Below are 27,779 nucleotides of genomic sequence, written 5' to 3'. Positions count from 1 at the left end.
AACAACGTACAAAATATTAATATGAAACATTATTTTTTAAAACAAAACTATTTGCCTGTATGAAATGCATTAAAATTGAAATTTTAATTTACCATTGAAAATGTCATTGTCCCCACGTTATTTCCCACCCATTGTTATTCAAACTGAATTTACGCATGACACTCACCGATATGTAACAAAAATCACTGATGCATGCAACAATTTCGAACTCATCAAAAATTCATTTACATGACAGATATTAGTAATTCCACTTTTATTAGACATTTCGGGTGTTTATAACCATGCCATTATATCAGAGTTTATATCAAGGTCAAGACTTCGCTTCGGGCTCAAACAAATGGACACTCCGCACTTTGATCTTGATTACAATCGTGAAAACAGACAAAAGGCTATATTTAGAGGTATAGTCGAGTACCTCTCTCCCAGCAGTTCGCCCGAAACAACGTGATCACACGACTTAAGTCTGAAGCTCGCATGTACGTATCAGGTATGTTGTTTATAGTTTTTGATTTATACATACATTTATTTAAGTATTGTATTGTATGTTTTTGTATATTTCTGCATCATATGACGGTTTATGTGTGTAAAATCATGATAGGTCGGAAGGATGCTTACATAAGCCTTTAATATCTGAAAATGCATCTATTGCACTACCTATATGAGTCTACCTGTAGTCAATGTAGGTAGGCATTTGACTATGACTGAACGCAAATATATTTTTATTTTCTTAAGAGTCTAGACACACTTGGTTTTGATTTGTAATAATGAATTGGAAGCTGTGGCCCATTGCACATTATAAAATTGCCAGATTATGATCTCGTTGATTTTTTCTTCGGGTTTACCTCCACCTACTTAACTTAAAAACCCATTGGCTGTTAACGCGACAGGATACAAAATAAGATGTAAATCTGTGATTACATTTTCAAGTTAAAATAAACTGGAATTACAGATTTTGGTGTGTTAACTTTATGGTTTTTGGTTAGGCATAGGTCAAGTCAATCTTTTCCCTCAGCTGACGGAGTTATAATATATGTGTGACCTTTATCCTAGTTAGATGTACAAAATTATTTATATCATACTAAAATATTCCCTAAAACGGATGATTGTCTGAAACAATGAACTAAGCTTTGAGTAAAAAAAAAACACACTACTTCATCTTAAACATACGGCTTGCATGTATGCCATGGCACAGATCTAAAGCTGTCATGAATATTCGGCTATCACTACAACAACATGAACATATCTATGAAATGCATTTTGTTACCGCCAGTACACGTTTATCCATTGGTCTATTGTGTTTTGACCAACAGGAACAGCAAACAACGGCTGTAATAGCCTTCCCTTGACCCTCTTGAAATTGTTAAGTTATATAACTAAAGACTCTTTACCACGACCGATTCTGTTTGAAAAACAAACATCAGGAACAACAAACAATGGCTGCTGAAGTACAACAAAGCTCGCCTCTTATCTGACAGCTTACTTATTCGAGTAAATCTCTTCTGTCTATAGTGTATCTTGAATTTGCTGAATTATATAACTACGAATTCTATACCACGTGTTTAAGTTCAAACATCATCGGTCAAAGCGAGATAATGTACGAATAAAAATACATAACAATATCATAGTTGTTATGTATCATTTTCAAGTGTACATGTAACAGAATTGATAAGGCTTAGTGTTGCGATAGCATGACAATATAACAGGGTGTGAGTAGTGTGCCGCCAACTGGGCTCGAACCTGAGACCCCAGACTTACTGGTACACCTAAATACATAATGTACGTGTAGGCTTAGTGTTGAGGCAACATGACTAAATACGTGAAGGCTTAGTGTTGAGGCAACATAAATAAATGCATGTAGTCTTAATGTTGGTGTAACATGACTAAATATATTTTGACTTAGTGTTGATGTAACAGGATTAAATATGTGTAGACCTAGTATTTAAGTAACAGAACTAAATATGTGTAGACCTAGTATTTAAGTAACAGAACTAAATATGTGTAGGCTAAGTGTTGGTGTAACAGAACTAAATATGTGTAGACCTAGTGTTTAAGTAACAGAACTAAATATGTGTAGACCTAGTGTTTAAGTAACAGAACTAAATATGTGTAGACCTAGTGTTTAAGTAACAGAACTAAATATGTGTAGGCTTAGTGTTGGTGTAACAGGATTAAATTTATGTAGACCTAGTGTTTAAGTAACAGAACTAAATATGTGTAGACCTAGTGTTTAAGTAACAGAACTAAATATGTGTAGACCTAGTGTTTAAGTAACAGAACTAAATATGTGTAGGCTAAGTGTTGGTGTAACAGGATTAAATATATGTAGACCTAGTGTTTAAGTAACAGAACTAAATATGAGTAGACCTAGTGTTTTAAGTAACAGAACTAAATATGTGTAGACCTAGTGTTTAAGTAACAGAACTAAATATGTGTAGGCTTAGTGTTGGTGTAACAGGATTAAATATGTGTAGACCTAGTGTTTAAGTAACAGAACTAAATATGTGTAGACCTAGTGTTTAAGTAACAGAACTAAATATGTGTAGACCTAGTGTTTAAGTAACAGAACTAAATATGTGTAGACCTAGTGTTTAAGTAACAGAACTAAATATGTGTAGGCTTAGTGTTGGTGTAACAGGATTAAATATATGTAGACCTAGTATTTAAGTAACAGAACTAAATATGTGTAGACCTAGTATTTAAGTAACAGAACTAAATATGTGTAGGCTAAGTGTTGGTGTAACAGGACTAAATATGTGTAGGCTTAGTGTTGGTGTAACAGGACTAAATATGTGTAGGCTTAGTGTTGGTGTAACAGGACTAAATGTGTGTGGGCTTAGTGTTGGTGTAACAGGACTAAATATGTAGGCTTAGTGTTGGTGTAACAGGACTAAATATGTGTAGGCTTAGTGTTGGTGTAACAGGACTAAATATGTGTAGGCTTAGTGTTGGTGTAACAGGACTAAATATGTGTAGGCTTAGTGTTGGTGTAACAGGACTAAATATGTGTAGGCTTAGTGTTGGTGTAACAGGACTAAATATGTGTAGGCTTAAGTGTTGGTGTAACAGGACTAAATATGTGTAGGCTTAGTGTTGGTGTAACAGGACTAAATATGTGTAGACTTAGTGTTGGTGTAACAGGACTAAATATGTGTAGGCTTAGTGTTGGTGTAACAGGACTAAATATGTGTAGGCTTAGTGTTGGTGTAACAGGACTAAATATGTGTAGGCTTAGTGTTGGTGTAACAGGACTAAATATGTGTAGGCTTAGTGTTGGTGTAACAGGACTAAATATGTGTAGGCTTAGTGTTGGTGTAACAGGACTAAATATGTGTAGGCTAAGTGTTGGTGTAACAGGACTAAATATGCGTAGGCTTAGTGTTGGTGTAACAGGACCAAATATGTGTTGTGTCAGGACTAAGTGTTGGTGTAACAGGACTAAATATGCATAGGCTAGTGTTGGTGTAACAGGACTAATTATGTGTATGCTTAGTGTTGGTGTAACAGGACTAAATATTGTAGACTAGTGTTGGTGTAACAGGACTAGATATGTGTAAACAGGACTAGATATGTGTAGAGTTAGTGTTGGTGTAACAGGACCAAATATGTGTAGGCTAAGTGTTGGTGTGACAGGACTAAATATGCGTAGGCTTAATGTTGGTGTGACAGGACTAAATATGCGTAGGCTTAGTGTTGGTGTATCAGGACTAAATATGCATAGGCTAAGTGTTGGTGTAACAGGACTAATTATGTGTATGCTTAGTGTTGGTGTAACAGGACTAAATACTTGTAGACCTAGTGTTGGTGTAACAGGACTAAATATGTGTAGGCTTAAACAGGACTAAATATGTGTAGACCTAGTGTTTAAGTACCAGAACTAAATATGTGTAGGCTTAGTGTCGGTGTAACAGGACTAAATACGTGTAGACCTTAGTGTTGGTGTAACAGGACTAAATATGTGTAGGCTTAGTGTTGGTGTAACAGGACTAAATATGTGTAGGCTTTAGTGTTGGTGTGACAGGACTAAATATGTGTAGGCTTAGTGTTGGTGTAACAGGACTAAATATGTGTAGGCTTAGTGTTGGTGTAACAGGACTAAATATGGTAGCTAGTGTTGTGTAACAGACTAAATAGTGTAGGCTTAGTGTTGGTGTAACAGGACTAAATATGTGTAGGCTTAGTGTTGGTGTAACAGGACTAAATATGTGTAGGCTTAGTGTTGGTGTAACAGGACAAAAATGTGTAGGCTTAGTGTTGGTGTAACAGGACTAAATATGTGTAGGCTTAGTGTTGGTGTAACAGGACTAAATATGTGTAGGCTTAGTGTTGGTGTAACAGGACTAAATATGTGTAGGCTTAGTGTTGGTGTAACAGGACTAAATATGTGTAGGCTTAGTGTTGGTGTAACAGGACTAAATATGTGTAGGCTAAGTGTTGGTGTAACAGGACTAAATATGTATAGGCTATGGTGTAACATGACTAAAAATGTGTAGGCTTTGTGTTGGGTAACAGACAAATATATGTAGACTTATTGTTGGGGTAACAGGACTAAATGTGTGTAGGCTTAGTGTTGGTGTAACAGGACTAAATATGTGTAGGCTTAGTGTTGGGGTAACATGACAAATATATGAAGACTTAGTGTTGGGGTAACATAACTAAATATGTGTGGGCTTAGTGTTGGTGTATCAGGACTAAATATGTGTAGGCTTAGTGTTGGTGTAACAGGACTAAATATGTGGTGAGACTTATTGTATGTGTTAAATGGTGGTTAACCCGGACTAACTAATAGTGTGAGGCTATATAAGTGTTGGTGTGACAGTATAAATGACTAAAGCATACTAATAAGTGTGAGAGGTTACCAAAGTCAATTTGAATGCAGACTTATTGCACAGAGACTAAAGTATGCAGGCAGACTTAAATAAGCAACTAAACTGGTACGCATAACAGGACAAATATGCTAGTAGGCTTAATGTTTTGTGTGTGACAGATGACTAAATATAGTGTAGGCTTAGAGTTTGGTGTAACAGGACTAAATATGCATAGGCTAAGTGTTGGTGTAACAGGACCTAAATATATGTTAGCTTAGGTGTTGGGTATAGTAAACAGGACTAAAAATATGTTTAGGCTATAGTGTTGGTGTACAGCCTCTAGACTTGCAGGGTATTACATTTCTACGGAGACCCCGGTTCCGTTTTTTCGAAATGTAATTTCGTTTTAATGAAAGATTTTTCGTTATATCGCAATGCTATAATCGTTTTATAAAATATTAATTATTCTTATCGAAATGTCCACACATATACATTTGTATTTCACTTTAAAACGAAAATTAATTCCTTTTTTTTTCGTTTATCGAAGTTTTATTTTCGTATCATTACATAACCATTTTGGTACCACACATTGCGCCAGATCGAGAGTCAAGACATTGAAAAGAGGACCAAAGGGAATTATCTAAAAACTCAGAGAGTTTGCATACCACAAACAAATAAATGTGTTAACATTAAAACCACTACCAAGAACCCGAAAGGATATAGCACACCACACTAATGATATACCACCCTCTAATAAGTGATACAACACACCCCTGAATGATATACCACCCTCTAGAAGTAATAATACCACACACACACCTAAATGATATACCACCATCTAGAAAGTGATATCACACACACCTGAATGATATACCACCATCTAGAAAGTGATATCACACACACCTGAATGATATACTACCTCTCTAGAAAGTAATACCACACACACACACCTAAATGATATACCACCCTCTAGAAAGTGATATAACACACCCCTGAATGATATACCACCCCTCTAATAAGTGATATCACACACCCATGAATGATATACCACCCACTAATAAGTGATATCACAAACCCCCTGAAATGATATACTACCCTCTAGAAAGTGGTATAACAAACCCCAGAATGATAACCACCCTCTATAAAGCGATATGAAACATCGCTGAATGATATACACCCTCTAGAAAGTGATATAACACACCCCTTTACCCCTGAAATGAATGATATACCACCTCTAGAAAGTGATATACACACACCCCTGAATGATATACCACCCTCTAGAAAGTGATATAACACACCGCCCCTGAATGATATACTACCCTCTAGAAAGTGATATAACACACCCATAAATGATATACCACCCTCTAATAAGTGATATCACACACACCCTGAATGATATACCACCCTCTAGAAAGTGATATAAACACCCCTGAATGATATACCACCCTCTAGAAAGTGATATCACACACCCCTGAATGATATACCACCCTCTAGAAAGTGATATAACAACACCCTGAATGATATACCACCCTCTAGAAAGTGATATAACACACCCCTGAATGATATACCACCCTCTAATAAGTGATATCACACACACCCCTGAATGATATACCACCCTCTAGATAAGTGATATCACACACCCCTGAATGATATACTACCCTCTAGAAAGTGGTGATATACCACCCTCAGAGTGATTACACACCCCTGAATGATATACCACCCTCTAGAAAGTGATATCACACACCCCTGAATGATATACCACCCTCTAGAAAGTGATATAACACACCCCTGAATGATATACCACCCTCTAATAAGTGATATCACACACCCTGAATGATATACCACCCTCTAATAAGTGATATCACACACCCCTGAATGATATACCACCCTCTAATAAGTGATATCACACACCCCCTGAATGATATACCACCCTCTAGAAAGTGATATACACACACCCCAGAATGATATACCACCCTCTAGAAAGTGATATCAACACACCCCTGAATGATATACCACCCACTCTAGAAAGTGATATAACACACCCCTGAATGATATACCACCCTCTAGAAAGTGATATAACACACCCCTGAATGATATACCACCCTCTAATAAAGTGATATAACACACCCCTGAAATGATATACCACCTCTAATAAGTGATATGACAACACCCCTGATATACACCCCTATAAGTGATATACACACACCCCTGAATGATATACCACCACCACTCTAAAAGTGATATAACACACACCCCTAGAATGATATACCACCCTCTAGATAAGTGATATAACACACCCCTGAAATGATATACCACCACTCTAATAACTGCATATCACACACCCCTGAATGATATACCACCCTCTAGAAAGTGATATAACACACCCCTGAATGATATACTACCCTCTAGAAAGTGATATATGAATGATATACCACCCTCTAGATAGTGATATAACACACACCCCTGAATGATATACACCCTCTAGAAAGTGATATAACACACCCCTGAATGATATACCACCACTCTAGAAAAGTGATATAACACACCCCTGAATGATATACCACCCTCTAGAAAGTGATATAACACACCCCTGAATGATATACCACCCTCTAGATAAGTGATATCACACACCCCTGAATGATATACCACCCTCTAATAAGTAATATCACACACCCCTGAATGATATACCACCCTCTAATAAGTGATATCACACACCCCTGAATGATATACCACCCACTTATAAGTGATATCACAAACCCCTGAATGATATACCACCCTCTAATAAGTGATATCACACACCCCAGAATGATATACCACCCTCTAGATAAGTGATATCAAACACATCCGCTGAATGATATACCACCCTCTAGAAAGTGATATAACACACCCCTAAATGATATACCACCTCTAATAAGTGAATATCACACACCCCTGAATGATATACCACCCTCTAATAAGTGATATCACACACCCCTGAATGATATACCACCCTCTAGAAAGTGATATATCACACCACCCTAATGATATAATACCCTCTAGATAGTGATATAACACACCCCAGAATGATATACCACCCTCTAATAAAGTGATATACACACACCCTGAATGATAAGGTGATATCACAACCCTCTAGATATAGTCCCCTAGATATCAACACACCCCTGAATGATATATACACCCTCTAGATAAGTGATATCACACACCCCTGAATGATATACCACCCTCTAGAAAGTGATATAACACACACCCCTGAATGATATACCACCCTCTAATATAAGTGATATCACACACCCCTGAATGATATACCACCCTCTAAAAAGTGATATAACACACCCCTGAATGATATACCACCCTCTAGAAAGTGATATGATATCACACCCTGAATGATATACCACCCTCTAGATAAGTGATATCACACACCCCTGAATGATATACCACCCTCTAGAAAGTGATATCACACACCCCTGAATGATATACCACCCCTCTAATAAGTGATATCACACACCCCTAAATGATATACTACCCTCTAGAAAGTGATATACACAACCCTGAATGATATACCACCCTCTTGAAATGATATCAACACCCCCTGAATGATATACACCCTCTAGAAAGTGATATAACACACCCCTGAATGATATACCACCCTCTAGAAATGTGATATAACACACACCCTGAATGATTTACTACCTCTAGATAAGTGATATAACACACCCTGAATGATATACCACCCTCTAAAAGTGATATCAACACCCTGAAATGATATACCCCTCTAGAAAGTGATATACACACCCCTGAATGATATACCACCCTCTAGAAAGTGATATCACACACCCCTGAAATGATATACCACCTCTAGATAAGTGATATCAAACACCCCTGAATGATATAGCACCCTCTAGAAAGTGATATAACACACCCCTAAATGATATACCACTCTCTAATAAGTGATATCAAACACCCCCTGAATGATATACCACCCCTCTAGAAAGTGATATAACACACCCCTGAATGATATACCACCCTCTAGAAAGTGATATCACGCTGATGATATAGCACCCTTAGAAAGTGATATACACACCCCTGAATGATATACCACCCTCTAGAAAGTGATATAACACACCCCTGAATGATATACCACCCTCTAGAAAGTGATATAACACACCCCTGAATGATATACCACCCTCTAATAAGTGATATCACACACCCCTGAATGATATACCACCCTCTAATAAGTGATATCACAAACCCCTGAATGATATACCACCCTCTAGAAAGTGATATCACACACCCCTGAATGATATACCACCCTCTAGAAAGTGATATCACACACCCCTGAATGATATACCACCCTCTAGAAAGTGATATCACACACCCCTGAATGATATACCACCCTCTAATAAGTGATATCACACACCCCTGAATGATATACCACCCACTAGATAAGTGATATCACACACCCCTGAATGATATACCACCCTCTAGAAAGTGATATAACACACCCCTGAATGATATACCACCCTCTAGAAAGTGATATAACACACCCCTGAATGATATACCACCCTCTAATAAGTGATATCACACACCCCTGAATGATATACCACCCTCTAGAAAGTGATATCACACACCCCTGAATGATATACTACCCTCTAGAAAGTGATATAACACACCCCTGAATGATATACCACCCTCTAGAAAGTGATATCACACACCCCTGAATGATATACCACCCTCTAGAAAGTGATATCACACACCCCTGAATGATATACCACCCTCTAGAAAGTGATATCACACACCCCTGAATGATATACCACCCTCTAGAAAGTGATATAACACACACACACACACACTGAATGATATACCACCCTCTAGAAAGTGATATAACACACCCCTGAATGATATACCACCCTCTAATAAGTGATATCACACACCCCTGAATGATATACCACCCTCTAGAAAGTGATATCACACACCCCTGAATGATATACCACCCTCTAGAAAGTGATATAACACACCCCTGAATGATATACTACCCTCTAGAAAGTGATATCACATACCCCTGAATGATATACATTGTACCACCCTCTAGAAAGTGATATAACACACCCCTGAATGATATACCACCCTCTAGAAAGTGATATAACACACCCCTGAATGATATACTACCCTCTAGAAAGTGATATTACACACCGCTGAATAACACAAACCCCTGAATGATATACCACCCTCTAATAAGTGATATCACACACCCCTGAATGATATACCACCCTCTAGAAAGTGATATAACACACCCCTGAATGATATACTACCCTCTAGAAAGTGATATCACACACCCCTGAATGATATACCACCCTCTAGAAAGTGATATCACACACCCCTGAATGATATACCACCCTCTAGAAAGTGATATCACACACCCCTGAATGATATACCACCCTCTAGAAAGTGATATCACACACCCCTGAATGATATACCACCCTCTAATAAGTGATATCACACACCCCTGAATGATATACCACCCTCTAGAAAGTGATATAACACACCCCTGAATGATATACCACCCTCTAGAAAGTGATATAACACACCCCTGAATGATATACCACCCTCTAATAAGTGATATCACACACCCCTGAATGATATACCACCCTCTAGAAAGTGATATAACACACCCCTGAATGATATACCACCCTCTAGAAAGTGATATCACACACCCCTGAAATGATATACCACCCTCTAGAAAGTGATATAACACACCCCTGAATGATATACCACCCTCTAATAATGATATAACACACCCCTGAATGATATACACTCCTAAAAAGTGATCTAGAAAGTAGAAAGTGATATAACACACACCCCTGAATGATATACCACCCTCTAATAAAGTGATATCACACACCCCTGAATGATATACCACCCTCTAATAAGTGATATCACACACCCCTGAATGATATACCACCCTCTAATAAGTGATATCACACACCCCTGAATGATATACCACCCTCTAATAAGTGATATCACACACCCCTGAATGATATACCACCCTCTAATAAGTGATATCACACCCCTGAATGATATACCACCCTCTAGATAAGTGATATCACACACACCCCTGAATGATATACCACCCTCTAATAAAGTGATATAACACACACCCCTGAATGATATACCACCCTCTAATAAGTGATATCACACACCCTGAATGATATAACACCCTCTTATAGTGATATCACACACCCCTGAATGATATACCACCCTCTAAAAGTGATATCACACACCCCTGAAATGATATACCACCCTCTAAAAGTGATATCACACACCCCTGAATGATATACCACACCTCTAATAAAGTGATATCACACACCCCTGAATGATATACCACCCTCTAGAAAGTGATATCATAACACACCCTGAATGATATACTACCTCTAGAAAGTGATATAACACACCCCTGAATGATATACCACCCTCTAGAAAGTGATATAACACACACCCCTGAATGATATACTACCCTCTAGAAAGTGATATCACACACCCCTGAATGATATACCACCCTCTAATAAGTGATATCACACACCCCTGAATGATATACCACCCTCTAGAAAGTGATATCACACACCCCTGAATGATATACTACCCTCTAGAAAGTGATATCACATACCCCTGAATGATATACCACCCTCTAGATAAGTGATATCACACACCCCTGAATGATATACCACCCTCTAATAAGTGATATCACACACCCCTGAATGATATACACCCTCTAATAAGTGATATCACCTCTAGAAAGTGATATACACACCCCTGAATGATATACCACCCTCTAATAAGTGATATCACACACCCCTGAATGATATACCACCCTCTAGATAAGTGATATCACACACCCCTGAATGATATACCACCCTCTAATAAGTGATATCACACACCCCTGAATGATATACCACCCTCTAGAAAGTGATATCACACACCCCTGAATGATATACCACCCTCTAGAAAGTGATATCACACACCCCTGAATGATATACCACCCTCTAGAAAGTGATATAACACACCCCTGAATGATATACCACCCTCTAATAAGTGATATCACACACCCCTGAATGATATACCACCCTCTAATAAGTGATATCACACACCCCTGAATGATATACTACCCTCTAGAAAGTGATATCACACACCCCTGAATGATATACCACCCTCTAGAAAGTGATATCACACACCCCTGAATGATATACCACCCTCTAATAAAGTGATATCACACACCCTGAATGATATACCACCCTCTAGAAAGTGATATCACACACCCCTGAATGATATACCACCCTCTAGAAAGTGATATAACACACCCCTGAATGATATACCACCCTCTAATAAGTGATATCACACACCCCTGAATGATATACCACCCTCTAGAAAGTGATATCACACACCCCTGAATGATATACCACCCTCTAGAAAAGTGATATCACACACCCCTGAATGATATACCACCCTCTAGAAAGTGATATCACACACCCCTGAATGATATACCACCCTCTAATAAGTGATATCACACACCCCTGAAAGTGATATACCACCCCTGAATGATATACCACCCTCTAATAAGTGATATCACACACCCCTGAATGATATACCACCCTCTAATAAGTGATATCACACACCCCTGAATGATATACCACCCACTTATAAGTGATATCACAAACCTCTGAATGATTTATTATACCACCCTCTAATAAGTGATATCACACACCCCTGAATGATATACCACCCTCTAATAAAGTGATATCACACACCCCTGAATGATATACTACCCTCTAGAAAGTGATATAACACACCCCTGAATGATATACCACCCTCTAGAAAGTGATATCACACACACCCCTGAATGATATACCACCCTCTAGATAAGTGATATCACACACCCCCTGAATGATATACCACCCTCTAGAAAGTGATATCACACACCCCTGAATGATATACCACCCTCTAGAAAGTGATATTACAATCACCCCTGAATGATATACCACCCTCTAATAAGTGATATCACACACCCCTGAATGATATACCACCCTCTAATAAGTGATATCACACACCCCTGAAATGATATACCACCCCCTCTAGAAAGTGATATCAACACACCCTGAATGATATACCACCCTCTAGATAAGTGATATCACACACCCCTGAATGATATACCACCCTCTAAAAGTGATATCACACACCCCTGAATGATAACCACCCTCTAAAAAGTGATATCACACACCCCTGAATGATATACCACCCTCTAGAAAGTGATATCACACACCCCTGAATGATATACCACCCTCTAGAAAGTGATATCACACACACCCTGAATGATATACCACCCTCTAGAAAGTGATATCACACACACCTGAATGATATACCACCCTCTAATAAGTGATATCACACACCCCTGAATGATATACCACCCACTCTAATAAAGTGATATCACTCACCCCTGAATGATATACCACCCTCTAGAAAGTGATATCACACACCCTGAATGATATACCACCCTCTAGAAAGTGATATCACACACCCCTGAATGATATACCACCCTCTAAAAGTGATATCAACACACCCCTGAATGATATACCACCCTCTAGAAAGTGATATCACACACCCCTGAATGATATACCACCCTCTAGAAAGTGATATCACACACCGCTGAATGATATACCACCTCTAGAAAGTGATATACACACCCTGAATGATACACACTCTAAAGTGATATCACACACCACTGAATGATATACCACCCTCTAGAAAGTGATATCACACACCGCTGAATGATATACCACCCTCTAATAAAAGTGATATCACACACCCCTGAATGATATATCCACCCTCTAGAAAAGTGATATCACACACCCCCTGAATGATATATACCACCCTCTAGAAAGTGATATCACACACCCCTGAATGATATACCACCCTCTAAAAGTGATATCACACACCGCTGAATGATATAACACCCTCTAATAAGTGATATCACACACCCCTGAATGATATACCACCCACTTATAAGTGATATCACAAACCCCTGAATGATATACCACCCTCTAATAAGTGATATAACACACCCCTGAATGATATACCACCCTCTAATAAGTGATATCACACACCCCTGAATGATATACCACCCTCTAATAAGTGATATCACACACCCCTGAATGATATACCACCCTCTAATAAGTGATATCACACACCCCTGAATGATATACCACCCTCTAATAAGTGATATCACACACCCCTGAATGATATACCACCCTCTAATAAGTGATATCACACACCCCTGAATGATATACCACCCTCTAATAAGTGATATCACAAACCTCTAAATGATATACTACCCTCTAGAAAGTGATATTGCTACACACCCCTGAATGATATACCACCCTCTAATAAAGTGATATCACAACACCCTGAATGATATACTACCCTCTTAGAAAGTGATATAACACACCCCTGAATGATATACTACCCTCTAGAAAGTGATATCACACACCCCTGAATAATATACCACCCTCTAATAAGTGATATCACACACCCCTGAATGATATACCACCCTCTAGAAAGTGATATCACACACCGCTGAATGATATACCACCCTCTAGAAAGTGATATCACACACCGCTGAATGATATACCACCCTCTAGAAAGTGATATCACACACCGCTGAATGATATACCACCCTCTAGAAAGTGATATCACACACCCCTGAATGATATACCACTCTCTAATAAGTGATATCACACACCCCTGAATGATATACCACACCCTAGAAAGTGATATCACACACACCGCTGAATGATATACCACCCTCTAGAAAGTGATATCACACACCCTGAATGATATACCACCCTCTAGAAGTGATATCACACACCCCTGAATGATATACCACCACTCTCTAGAAAGTGATATCACACACCCCTGAAATGATATACCACCCTCTAATAAGTGATATCACACACCCCTGAATGATATACCACCCTCTAGAAAGTGATATCACACACCCCTGAATGATATACCACCCTCTAGAAAGTGATATCACACACCCCTGAATGATATACCACCCTCTAATAAGTGATATCACACACCCCTGAATGATATACCACCCTCTAGAAAGTGATATCACACACCCTGAATGATATACCACCCTCTAGAAAGTGATATCACACACCGCTGAATGATATACCACCCTCTAGAAAGTGATATCACACACCCTGAATGATATACCACCCTCTAGAAAGTGATATCACACACCCCTGAATGATATACCACCCTCTAGAAAGTGATATCACACACCCCTGAATGATATACCACCCTCTAGAAAGTGATATCACACACCGCTGAATGATATACCACCCTCTAAAAAGTGATATAACACACCCCTGAATGATATACCACCTCTAGTAAAGTGAATATCACACACACCCCCTGAATGATATACCACTCTCTAGAAAGTGATATCACACACCCTGAATGATATACCACCCTCTAGAAAGTGATATCACACACCCCTGAATGATATACCACCCTCTAGAAAGTGATATCACACACCCCTGAATGATATACCACCCTCTAGAAAGTGATATCACACACCCCTGAATGATATACCACTCTCTAGAAAGTGATATCACACACCACCTGAATGATATACCACCCTCTCTAGAAAGTGATATCACACACCCCTGAATGATATACCACCCTCTAGAAAGTGATATCACACACCCCTGAATGATATACCACCCTCTAGAAAGTGATATCACACACCCCTGAATGATATACCACCCTCTAGAAAGTGATATAACACACCCCTGAATGATATACTACCCTCTAGAAAGTGATATCACACACCCCTGAATGATATACCACTCTCTAGAAAGTGATATCACACACACCCCTGAATGATATACCACCCTCTAGAAAGTGATATCACACACCCCTGAATGATATACCACCCTCTAGAAAGTGATATCACACACCCCTGAATGATATACCACTCTCTAGAAAGTGATATCACACACCGCTGAATGATATACCACCCTCTAGAAAGTGATATCACACACCGCTGAATGATATACCACCCTCTAGAAAGTGATATCACACACCCCTGAATGATATACTACCCTCTAGAAAGTGATATCACACACCCCTGAATGATATACCACCCTCTAGAAAGTGATATCACACACCGCTGAATGATATACCACCCTCTAGAAAGTGATATCACACACCCCTGAATGATATACCACCCTCTAGAAAGTGATATCACACACCCCTGAATGATATACCACTCTCTTAGATAAGTGATATCACACACCCCTGAATGATATACCACCCTTTAGAAAGTGATATCACACACCCCTGAATGATATACCACCCTCTAGAAAGTGATATCACACACCCCTGAATGATATACCACCCTCTAAAAAGTGATATCACACACCCCTGAATGATATACCACCCTCTAGAAAGTGATATCACACACCCCTGAATGATATACCACCTCTAGAAAGTGATATAACACACCCCTAAATGATATACCACTCTCTAGAAGTGATATCACACACCCCTGAATGATATACCACCCTCTAGAAAGTGATATCACACACACCCCTGAATGATATACCACCCTCTAGAAAGTGATATCACACACCCCTGAATGATATACCACTCCTCTAGAAAGTGATATCACACACCCCTGAATGATATACCACTCTCTAGAAAGTGATATCACACACCCCGAATGATATACACACCCCTCGAATAAGTGATTATACACACCCCTGAATGATATACCACCCTCTAGAAAGTGATATCACACACCCCTGAATGATATTAGCACCCTCTAAAAAGCAATATCACACACACCTGAATGATATACCACCATCTAGAAAGTGATATAACACACACCTGAATGATATACCACCCTCTAGAAAGTGATATCACACACCCCTGAATGATATACTACCTCTAGAAAGTGATATCACACACCCCTGAATGATATACACCCACTCTAGAAAGTGATATCACACACCCCTGAATGATATACCACCCTCTAGAAAGTGATATCACACACCCCTGAATGATATACCACCTCTAGAAAGTGATATCACACACACCCTGAATGATATACCACCTCTAGAAAGTGATATCACACACCCTGAATGATATACCACCCATAGTGATCAACTGATTGATAACACCCTCTAGAAAGTGATATCACACACCCCTGAATGATATACCACCCTCTAGAAAAGTGATATCACACACCCCTGAATGATATACCACCCTCTAGAAAGTGATATCACACACACCCTGAATGATATACCACTCTCTAAAAGTGATATCACACACCCTGAATGATATACCACCCTCTAGAAAGTGATATCACACACCCCTGAATGATATACCACCCTCTAGAAAGTGATATCACACACCCCTGAATGATATACCACCCTCTAGAAAGTGATATCACACACCCCTGAATGATATACCACTCTCTAATAAGTGATATCACACACCCCTGAATGATATACCACCCTCTAGAAAGTGATATCACACACCGCTGAATTATATACCACCCTCTAGAAAGTGATACACTCACCGCTGAATGATATACCACCCTCTAGAAAGTGATATCACACACCGCTGAATGATATACCACCCTCTAGAAAGTGATATCACACACCCCTGAATGATATACCACCCTCTAGAAAGTGATATAACACACCCCTGAATGATATACCACCCTCTAGAAAGTGATATCACACACCCCTGAATGATATACCACCCTCTAGAAAGTGATATAACACACACCCCTGAATGATATACCCCTCTCTAATAAGTGATATCACACACCCCTGAATGATATACTACCCTCTAGAAAGTGATATAACACACCCCCTGAATGATATACCACCCTCTAGAAAGTGATATCACACACCCCTGAATGATATACCACCCTCTAGAAAGTGATATCACACACACCTGAATGATATACCACCCTCTAGAAAGTGATATCACACACCCCTGAATGATATACTACCCCCTCTAGAAAGTGATATCACACACCCCTGAATGATATACCACCCTCTAGAAAGTGATATCACACACCCCTGAATGATATACCACCCTCTAGAAAGTGATATCACACACCGCTGAATGATATACCACCCTCTAGAAAGTGATATCACACACCCCTGAATGATATACTACCCTCTAGAAAGTGATATCACACACCCTGAATGATATACCACCCTCTAGAAAGTGATATCACACACACCCTGAATGATATACCTCCCTCTAGAAAGTGATATCACACACCCCTGAATGATATACCACCCTCTAGAAAGTGATATCACACACCCCTGAATGATATATCCACCCTCTAGAAAGTGATATCACACACCCCTGAATGATATACTACCCTCTAGAAAGTGATATCACACACCGCTGAATGATATACCACTCTCTAGAAAGTGATATCACTCACCCCTGAATGATATACCACCCTCTAGAAAGTGATATCACACACCGCTGAATGATATACCACCCTCTAGAAAGTGATATCACACACCCCTGAATGATATACCACTCTCTAGAAAGTGATATCACACACCCCTGAATGATATACCTACCCTCTAGAAAGTGATATCACACACCCCTGAATGATATACTACCCTCTAGAAAGTGATATCACACACCCCTGAATGATATACCACCCTCTAGAAAGTGATATCACACACCGCTGAATGATATACCACCCTCTAGAAAGTGATATAACACACCCCTGAATGATATACCACCCTCTAGAAAGTGATATCACACACCCCTGAATGATATACCACCCTCTAATAAGTGATATCACACACCCCTGAATGATATACCACCCTCTAGAAAGTGATATCACACACCCCTGAATGATATACCACCCTCTAATAAGTGATATCACACACCCCTGAATGATATACCACCCTCTAGAAAGTGATATCACACACCCCTGAATGATATACTACTCTCTAGAAAGTGATATCACACACCCCTGAATGATATACCACCCTCTAGAAAGTGATATCACACACCCCTGAATGATATACCACCCTCTAGAAAGTGATATAACACACCCCCTGAATGATATACCACCCTCTAGAAAGTGATATCACACACCCCTGAATGATATACCACCCTCTAGAAAGTGATATAACACACCCCTGAATGATATACCACCCTCTAGAAAGTGATATCACACACCCCTGAATGATATACCACCCTCTAGAAAGTGATATAACACACCCCTGAATGATATACCACCCTCTAGAAAGTGATATCACACACCCCTGAATGATATACTACCCTCTAGAAAGTGATATCACACACCGCCTGAATGATATACCACCCTCTAGAAAGTGATATCACACACCCTGAATGATATACTACCCTCTAGAAAGTGATATTACACACCCCTGAATGATATACCACCCTCTAGAAAGTGATATCACACACCCTGAATGATATACCACCCTCTAGAAAGTGATATCACACACCCCTGAATGATATACCACCCTCTAGAAAGTGATATCACACACCCCTGAATGATATACCACCCTCTAGAAAGTGATATAACACACCCCTGAATGATATACCACCCTCTAATAAGTGATATCACACACCCCTGAATGATATACTACCCTCTAGAAAGTGATATCATACACACACCCCTGAATGATATACCACCCTCTAATAAGTGATATCACACACCCCTGAATGATATACCACCCTCTAGAAAGTGATATCACACACCCCTGAATGATATACCACCCTCTAGAAAGTGATATCACACACCCCTGAATGATATACCACCCTCTAGAAAGTGATATCACACACCCCTGAATGATATACCACCCTCTAGAAAGTGATATCACACACCACTGAATGATATACCACCCTCTAGAAAGTGATATCACACACCCCTGAATGATATACCACCCTCTAGAAAGTGATATCACACACCCCTGAATGATATACTACACCTCTAGAAAGTGATATCACACACCCCTGAATGATATACTACCCTCTAGAAAGTGATATCACACACACCTAATGATATACTACCTCTCTAGAAAGTGATATCACACACCCCTGAATGATATACTACCCTCTAGAAAGTGATATCACACACCCCTGAATGATATACTACCCTCTAGAAAGTGATATCACACACCCCTGAATGATATACTACCTCTAGAAAGTGATATCACACACCCCTGAATGATATACTACTCCTCTAGAAAGTGATATCACACACACCCTGAATGATATACCACCCTCTAGAAAGTGATATCATCACACACCCCTGAATGATATACCACCCTCTAGAAAGTGATATCACACACCCCTGAATGATATACTACCCTCTAGAAAGTGATATCACACACCCCTGAATGATATACCACTCTCTAGAAAGTGATATCACACACCCCTGAATGATATACCACCCTCTAGAAAGTGATATCACACACCCCTGAATGATATACTACCCTCTAGAAAGTGATATCACACACCCCTGAATGATATACCACCCTCTAGAAAGTGATATCACACACCGCTGAATGATATACCACCCTCTAGAAAGTGATATCACACACCCCTGAATGATATACCACCCTCTAGAAAGTGATATCACACACCCCTGAATGATATACCACCCTCTAGAAAGTGATATAACACACCCCTGAATGATATACCACCCTCTAGAAAGTGATATCACACACCCCTGAATGATATACCACCCTCTAGAAAGTGATATCACACACCCCTGAATGATATACCACCCTCTAGAAAGTGATATCACACACCCTGAATGATATACCACCCTCTAGAAAGTGATATCACACACCCCTGAATGATATACCACCCTCTAGAAAGTGATATAACACACCCCTGAATGATATACCACCCTCTAGAAAGTGATATCACACACCCCTGAATGATATACCACTCTCTAGAAAGTGATATCACACACCCCTGAATGATATACCACCCTCTAGAAAGTGATATCACACACCCCTGAATGATATACCACCCTCTAGAAAGTGATATCACACACCGCTGAATGATATACCACTCTCTATGAAAGTGATATCACACACCCTGAATGATATTACCACTCTCTAGAAAGTGATATCACACACCCCTGAATGATATATACCACCCTCTAGAAAGTGATATCACACACCCTGAATGATTACCTCTAGAAAGTGATATAACACACCCCTGAATGATAACTACCCTCTAAAAGTGATATCACACACCCCTGAATGATATACTACCCTCTAGAAAGTGATATCACACACCCCTGAATGATATACCACCCTCTAGAAAGTGATATCACACACCCCTGAATGATATACCACCCTCTAATAAGTGATATCACACACCCCTGAATGATATACCACCCTCTAGAAAGTGATATACACACCGCTGAATGATATACCACCCTCTAGAAAGTGATATCACACACCCCGAATGATATACCACCCTCTAGAAAGTGATATCACACACCCCTGAATGATATACTACCCTCTAGAAAGTGATATCACACACACCCCTGAATGATATACCACCCTCTAGAAAGTGATATCACACACCCCTGAATGATATACCACCCTCAATAAAAGTGATATCACACACCCCTGAATGATATACTACCCTCCAGAAAGTGATATCACACACCCCTGAATGATATACCACCCTCTAGAAAGTGATATCACACACCCCTGAATGATATACCACCCTCTAGAAAGTGATATCACACACCCCTGAATGATATACTACCCTCTAGAAAGTGATATCACACACCCCTGAATGATATACCACCCTCTAGAAAGTGATATAACACACCCCTGAATGATATACCACCCTCTAGAAAGTGATATCACACACCCCTGAATGATATACCACCCTCTAGAAAGTGATATCACACACCCCTGAATGATATACCACCCTCTAGAAAGTGATATCACACACCCCTGAATGATATACCACCCTCTAGAAAGTGATATCACACACCGCTGAATGATATACCACCCTCTAGAAAGTGATATCACACACCCCTGAATGATATACCACCCTCTAGAAAGTGATATCACACACCGCTGAATGATATACCACCCTCTAGAAAGTGATATCACACACCCCTGAATGATATACCACCCTCTAGAAAGTGATATCACACACCCCTGAATGATATACCACCCTCTAGAAAGTGATATCACACACACCGCTGAATGATATACCACCCTCTAGAAAGTGATATCACACACCCCTGAATGATATACTACCCTCTAGAAAGTGATATCACACACCGCTGAATGATATACCACCCTCTAATAAGTGATATCACACACCCCTGAATGATATACCACCCTCTAGAAAGTGATATCACACACCCCTGAATGATATACCACCCTCTAGAAAGTGATATCACACACCCCTGAATGATATACCACCCTCTAGAAAGTGATATCACACACCCCTGAATGATATACCACCCTCTAGAAAGTGATATAACACACCCCTGAATGATATACTACCCTCTAGAAAGTGATATCACACACCCCTGAATGATATACCACCCTCTAATAAGTGATATCACACACCCCTGAATGATATACCACCCTCTAGAAAGTGATATCACACACCCCTGAATGATATACCACTCTCTAATAAGTGATATCACACACCCCTGAATGATATACCACCCTCTAGAAAGTGATATCACACACCCCTGAATGATATACCACCCTCTAGAAAGTGATATCACACACCCCTGAATGATATACCACCCTCTAGAAAGTGATATAACACACCCCTGAATGATATACCACCCTCTAGAAAGTGATATCACACACCCCTGAATGATATACCACCCTCTAGAAAGTGATATCACACACCCCTGAATGATATACCACCCTCTAGAAAGTGATATCACACACCCCTGAATGATATACCACCCTCTAGAAAGTGATATCACACACCCCTGAATGATATACCACCCTCTAGAAAGTGATATCACACACCCCTGAATGATATACCACCCTCTAGAAAGTGATATCACACACCGTTGAATGATATACCACTCTCTAGAAAGTGATATCATTCCCCGTTGAATGATATACCCTCCTCTAGAACTTGATATCATTCCCGTTGAATGATATACCACCCTCTAGAACTTGATATCATTCCCCGTTGAATGATATACCACCCTCTAGAACTTGATATCATTCCCCGTTGAATGATATACCACCCTCTAGAAAGTGATATCACACACCGTTGAATGATATACTACTCTCTAGAACTTGATATCATTCCCCGTTGAATGATATACCACCCTCTAGAACTTGATATCATTCCCCGTTGAATGATATACCACCCTCTAGAAAGTGATATCACACACCGTTGAAAGATATACTACCCTCCAGAAAGTGATATAATACACCCCTGAATGATATACCACTCTCTAATAAGAGATATCACAAACCCCTGAATGATATACCACTGTCTAGAAAGTGAAGTAATACACCCCTGAATGATATACCACCCTCTAGAAAGTGAAGTAATACACCCCTGAATGATATACCATCCTCTAGATAGTGATATCACACACCATTGAACGATATACCACTCTCTAGAAAGTGATACAACACACCCCAGAATGATATACCACTCTCTAGAAAGTGAAGTAATACACCCCTGAATGATATACCACTGTCTAGAAAGTGAAGTAATACACCCCTGAATGATATACCACCCTCTAGAAAGTGAAGTAATACACCCCTGAATGATATACCACCCTCTAGAAAGTGGTATCACACACCTGAATGACATTCCGTCCTTTTGAAAGTGATATCACGCGCACCTGAATAATATACCACCCTCTAGAAAGTGGTATCACACCTCTGAATGATATACCACTCTCTAGAAAGTGATATAACACACCTCTGAATGATATACCACCTTATCCCATTTGCCATATTTGATATTGGGTTTAAATGTCCTATTGATAACCATTGTGATCTAAGGCATAAAGGAGAAAAATTGAGAATCCGGAGAAAATCCGCTGACTAATGCGCGCTAGGTGCCCAACCACGGATTCAAATTCGCGAACTTTTATAACAATATAATTTTGAAAAAAATCATGATTTAAAAAAATACTTAAATAGTATACCACAAGTAAATAGAAAAATAAGTGGCATCACTGGTTGATTTACAAACTTGTGGTAAACAAGAAACTCATGCTGTTAATAATTTGTCAGAAGAGACAAAACACTACAAAAATAGTGGCATAACCAGTTAGACATCACACCCATAATTATGCATTTGAGCATGTAAACTTCAGTCCTCTTGCTAGTATCTGAACGTTTGGACTTGTATGAAATTAATCATCCAAATGGTCATAATCTCAAACACTATTTCCTTAAAACGAAATGATATTGAAAACAAACGAAATAATTCGAAAAAGAGAATATATTTTTCGAAAAAAAACGAATTTATATTTCGCTAAAATGAAATGATATTTCGAAAATAAAATAAAAAAAAATAGTATTTCGATAAAACAAATTAGTGTTTCTATAAAACGAATTATTATTTCGATAAAACAAAATATTATTTCAATTAAACTAATTAATACTTTGTTCAAACGAGATAACATTTCGAATTGGTATTTCAACCAAACCAAATAACATTTCGATAAAAGCATTTCTCTACATGATGAATCATCTTTCACTATCAGGTCAATGTCGTAAAGGTCGGCGTCAGTTACAGTACGTATACCGGTGGTCTATCAACAGACTACCCGCGACCGGTGACCAGATAATTTACCTGGCTATATAGATCTACCTACTTACAGACCCGCTACCCCCGGAGGCACAAACGAACGTTGAAATTTTACTACCTGGACTAACATGTCAGTATTCATAAATACCAGATATACGTGTAACGAACGCTTCAAACTAGAAGAACTTGGTTCGCCTTTCTCACGTATCCAATCAGAAATGCATTTAAACTAGTGATATTTTTCAGGGCACATTTTATCTAAATAATAAGTTTTAACTGCCCAATTGTGATGCAAATGTAAAGTGGGTGACTTTTATAGCCGAAGAAAATATATACGATTTCGCCTTTGTTACATTTCGATGAGTGTACTAAAGGTCATCCTCGATACTCCAGAAATTATTATCACTGTCGTTATATCCACTCCTGGCCGCGCAAGCGGCCCTAGCAAACCGTCCAATCACAGGCCAGCAGAGACTTTCTTTGAAGATTAAAGAAATGTAAAAGACACAGTTAACTACAGTGTACCGTTATTAAATTATTTTGATGTACAGCAAAGTCGCCGTTAAATGTTAGTTATCATGCATATAACATTAGACACTGTAGTAAATGAATGAAAGATATATGTATATATAAAATATAAAGAAGTAAGGACGTGCCAGGTTTATTGGTGGAGGAAAGCCGGAGTTCCGGAGAAAAACCACCGTAGCGGTCAGTATCTGGCAACTGCCCCACATTGGATTCGAAATTGCGACCCAGAGGTGGAGGACTTGTGGTAATATGTCGAGACATCTTAACCACTGGCGATCCAGAGGTGGAGGGCTTGTGGCATCCTCGGTAACCCAGGCGATATTTACACTAACCTTGATAAGTGTAGCGTAGTGTAGTGCGATCACCCGTGGGTCTCCGACGATGGGCTTGTGGTAATATGTCGATACATCTACCACTCGGCCACCGCGGCCCCATCAATAAAACAGTTGGCCCTGCAGGTAGGGCGTTAGAATTGTACCTGCTGCGCCTATTGCATGATCGTAAAAGGCGACTAAATTTAGGATCTTATCTTTTCTCTTCTTCCTAACTGACTTTATCTTTCCTAATGCCTGCCTTGGCACCGCCTCACTTTTGGCCTTGAGTTGAGCGTTCGCCCCTGTGAGGAAGGCTCTGGGTTCTGGGTTCTGGCCGAGACACACCAAAATTTATAAAAGTGGTAGTTTCTGCTCCTGCTTAGCGCTCAGCATACAGGGAGTGGTACGGCAGATTCGCCCGTTGTCTCTGGAGGCCGTCCTTACATGACCATAGCTGTTAATAGGACGTTAATTAATCAATCAAACAAACAATAAAACAGCATGTGATGATTTTGTATATTTAGAATTAGGAAGTTAATCTTTGTACACAGAAAAATAAGAATTTTGGAGTGTAGGATAAAACTAAAAGGTACTTCTAACTGTATCTCAAAAGAATGTTTAGATAATATAATTGAAACTAATGATGAGTGGATTATCACTTACAGTAAACCTGAACTAGTAAAAATGGATTTGGATACCTGTGGAATGTAACTTACGCTGACTGTTATACATGTAATATTATTGAGAATAGAATAAATGACGTATATAGACAAGAGATTATTGACAATATTGTAAATAATACAACACGAGGTATACTTTAAAACATTTGGTGAACAATTTTTGTTTACAATTTTATTTAACAAAGCCTATTGACACGGAATGTAAAAGATTTTTAACAAAAATAAGACTTTCGTCACACAATTTAAATATTGAAAATGGAAGAAAACAAAATATTTCACGACCGAATTGATTGTGTACATGTCGTGATTCAAGTGAACTTGATGATGAATATCATTCTTAACTATAATGTCCATGTTATGTAGATTTACGCCAAATCTATAATAAGAAATATTATTACAGAAGACCAGGTTTTTTTAAAGTAGTTAAATAGTTAAGCGTTAAAAACGTTAAAGAATAACAAAGTGCTGGTAAATTGATTCATTTTGCTTTTAAGAAAAGGTAAGAAAAATTTAAAGATGAAGAGATATTTCTCTGAAAATCTATGGTACATGGATCTTTTGATTTGTGTGTACTGTTAATATTTAGGGAGAACGCGTGTATAGGCATGTTGCATGTTGCCCTATTGTCTTTAACACCTGACAATAAAATATTACGGTCATTTTTCAACAGACCATCTGTTTAAAGTTTGCCACCATCAATTTTCAACGGTCATTTTTCAACAGACCTGCCGTTGCGAATTGACCCTCGAAGCTGTCAACTTTCAACGGCATGTTCAATTTTCAACTGCATTCGGGGTCAGTTTTCAACGTTGAAAAATGACCCGAGGTCAATTTTCAATGGAGCTCCATTTTTAACGTTACACCGGCATAACAAATATTGTTTAATATAGTCGCTGGGCAATTTACTTATTAATAATATTTTTACAAACGGTTCCTCCGTACGTTTTGTCACGATGTAAAAATGACGTAAGAAAATGTTGAAGTTTAACTTTAAAATTTAATAACGATACGTTTGACTTGACGGAGGGCTATTCTGGAGTGTCCAGAATGTAGCCGTTGTGTTCCGTACAAAGTCGGAGACCTAACTAACATGAAATAAAACATAACATGGTTAAATACATATACAGACAATGAAATAATATAGAATTGTGATTGACAGATTTCGCTTATCTATAGGTGTCAAATTAGACTGAGGCAATCAGAAGATGACCAGTGGACTAATATGATAATCCTATTATGTAATATAATTGACAGGTTAGCTGAGTTGTTATACCTATACGTTAAGAATTGAAGAGTCTTATGAGTAAAAGTATTTTCAGTTCAAAGTCAATATATGCAATACACGTTTTATCACAAAATTTCTTTATGATAGTAACACTAAGACGGAATGATTTCTCTCTAAAATAGAAACTCATCCCCACTCTGATTATTACATGTATGTTGATTGACGTACTATAGACTGAACATAACGACCTGTCACTGCTAACACCTGTAGATAGAGTCAATATTTAACACGGCTGACGAAGTGTCCATAAAGTGTTGTTTTTTTTTTATACAACTAGGCATCGAGGCTAATGTTTTAT

The 27,779-nt window shown here is 38.9% G+C and overlaps 1 protein-coding gene across 2 annotated transcripts in view; it reads left to right on the top strand.

The window, feature by feature from the left end:
- The first annotated feature begins 233 nt into the window (after window positions 1-233).
- The window catches only part of LOC138327580 (uncharacterized), a 40,968-nt gene continuing 13,422 nt past the window's right edge, over window positions 234-27,779 (top strand). Inside the window, exon 1 of one of the 2 annotated variants that reach the window (XM_069273775.1) lies at window positions 234-476. Coding sequence is in view for 1 of the 2 variants with exons in the window: in XM_069273774.1 (XP_069129875.1) it covers window positions 475-487 (13 nt within the window). In the remaining variant the exon portion in view is untranslated. Of the gene's footprint in view, window positions 488-27,779 lie in introns of both variants that reach the window. The other variant, XM_069273774.1, reaches the window with a different exon arrangement.

This window comes from Argopecten irradians, chromosome 7 (genome assembly GCF_041381155.1).
Source record: "Argopecten irradians isolate NY chromosome 7, Ai_NY, whole genome shotgun sequence".
In the NCBI taxonomy this organism is placed as follows: domain Eukaryota; kingdom Metazoa; phylum Mollusca; class Bivalvia; order Pectinida; family Pectinidae; genus Argopecten; species Argopecten irradians.
This window is presented reverse-complemented; position numbering and strand designations above follow the sequence as displayed.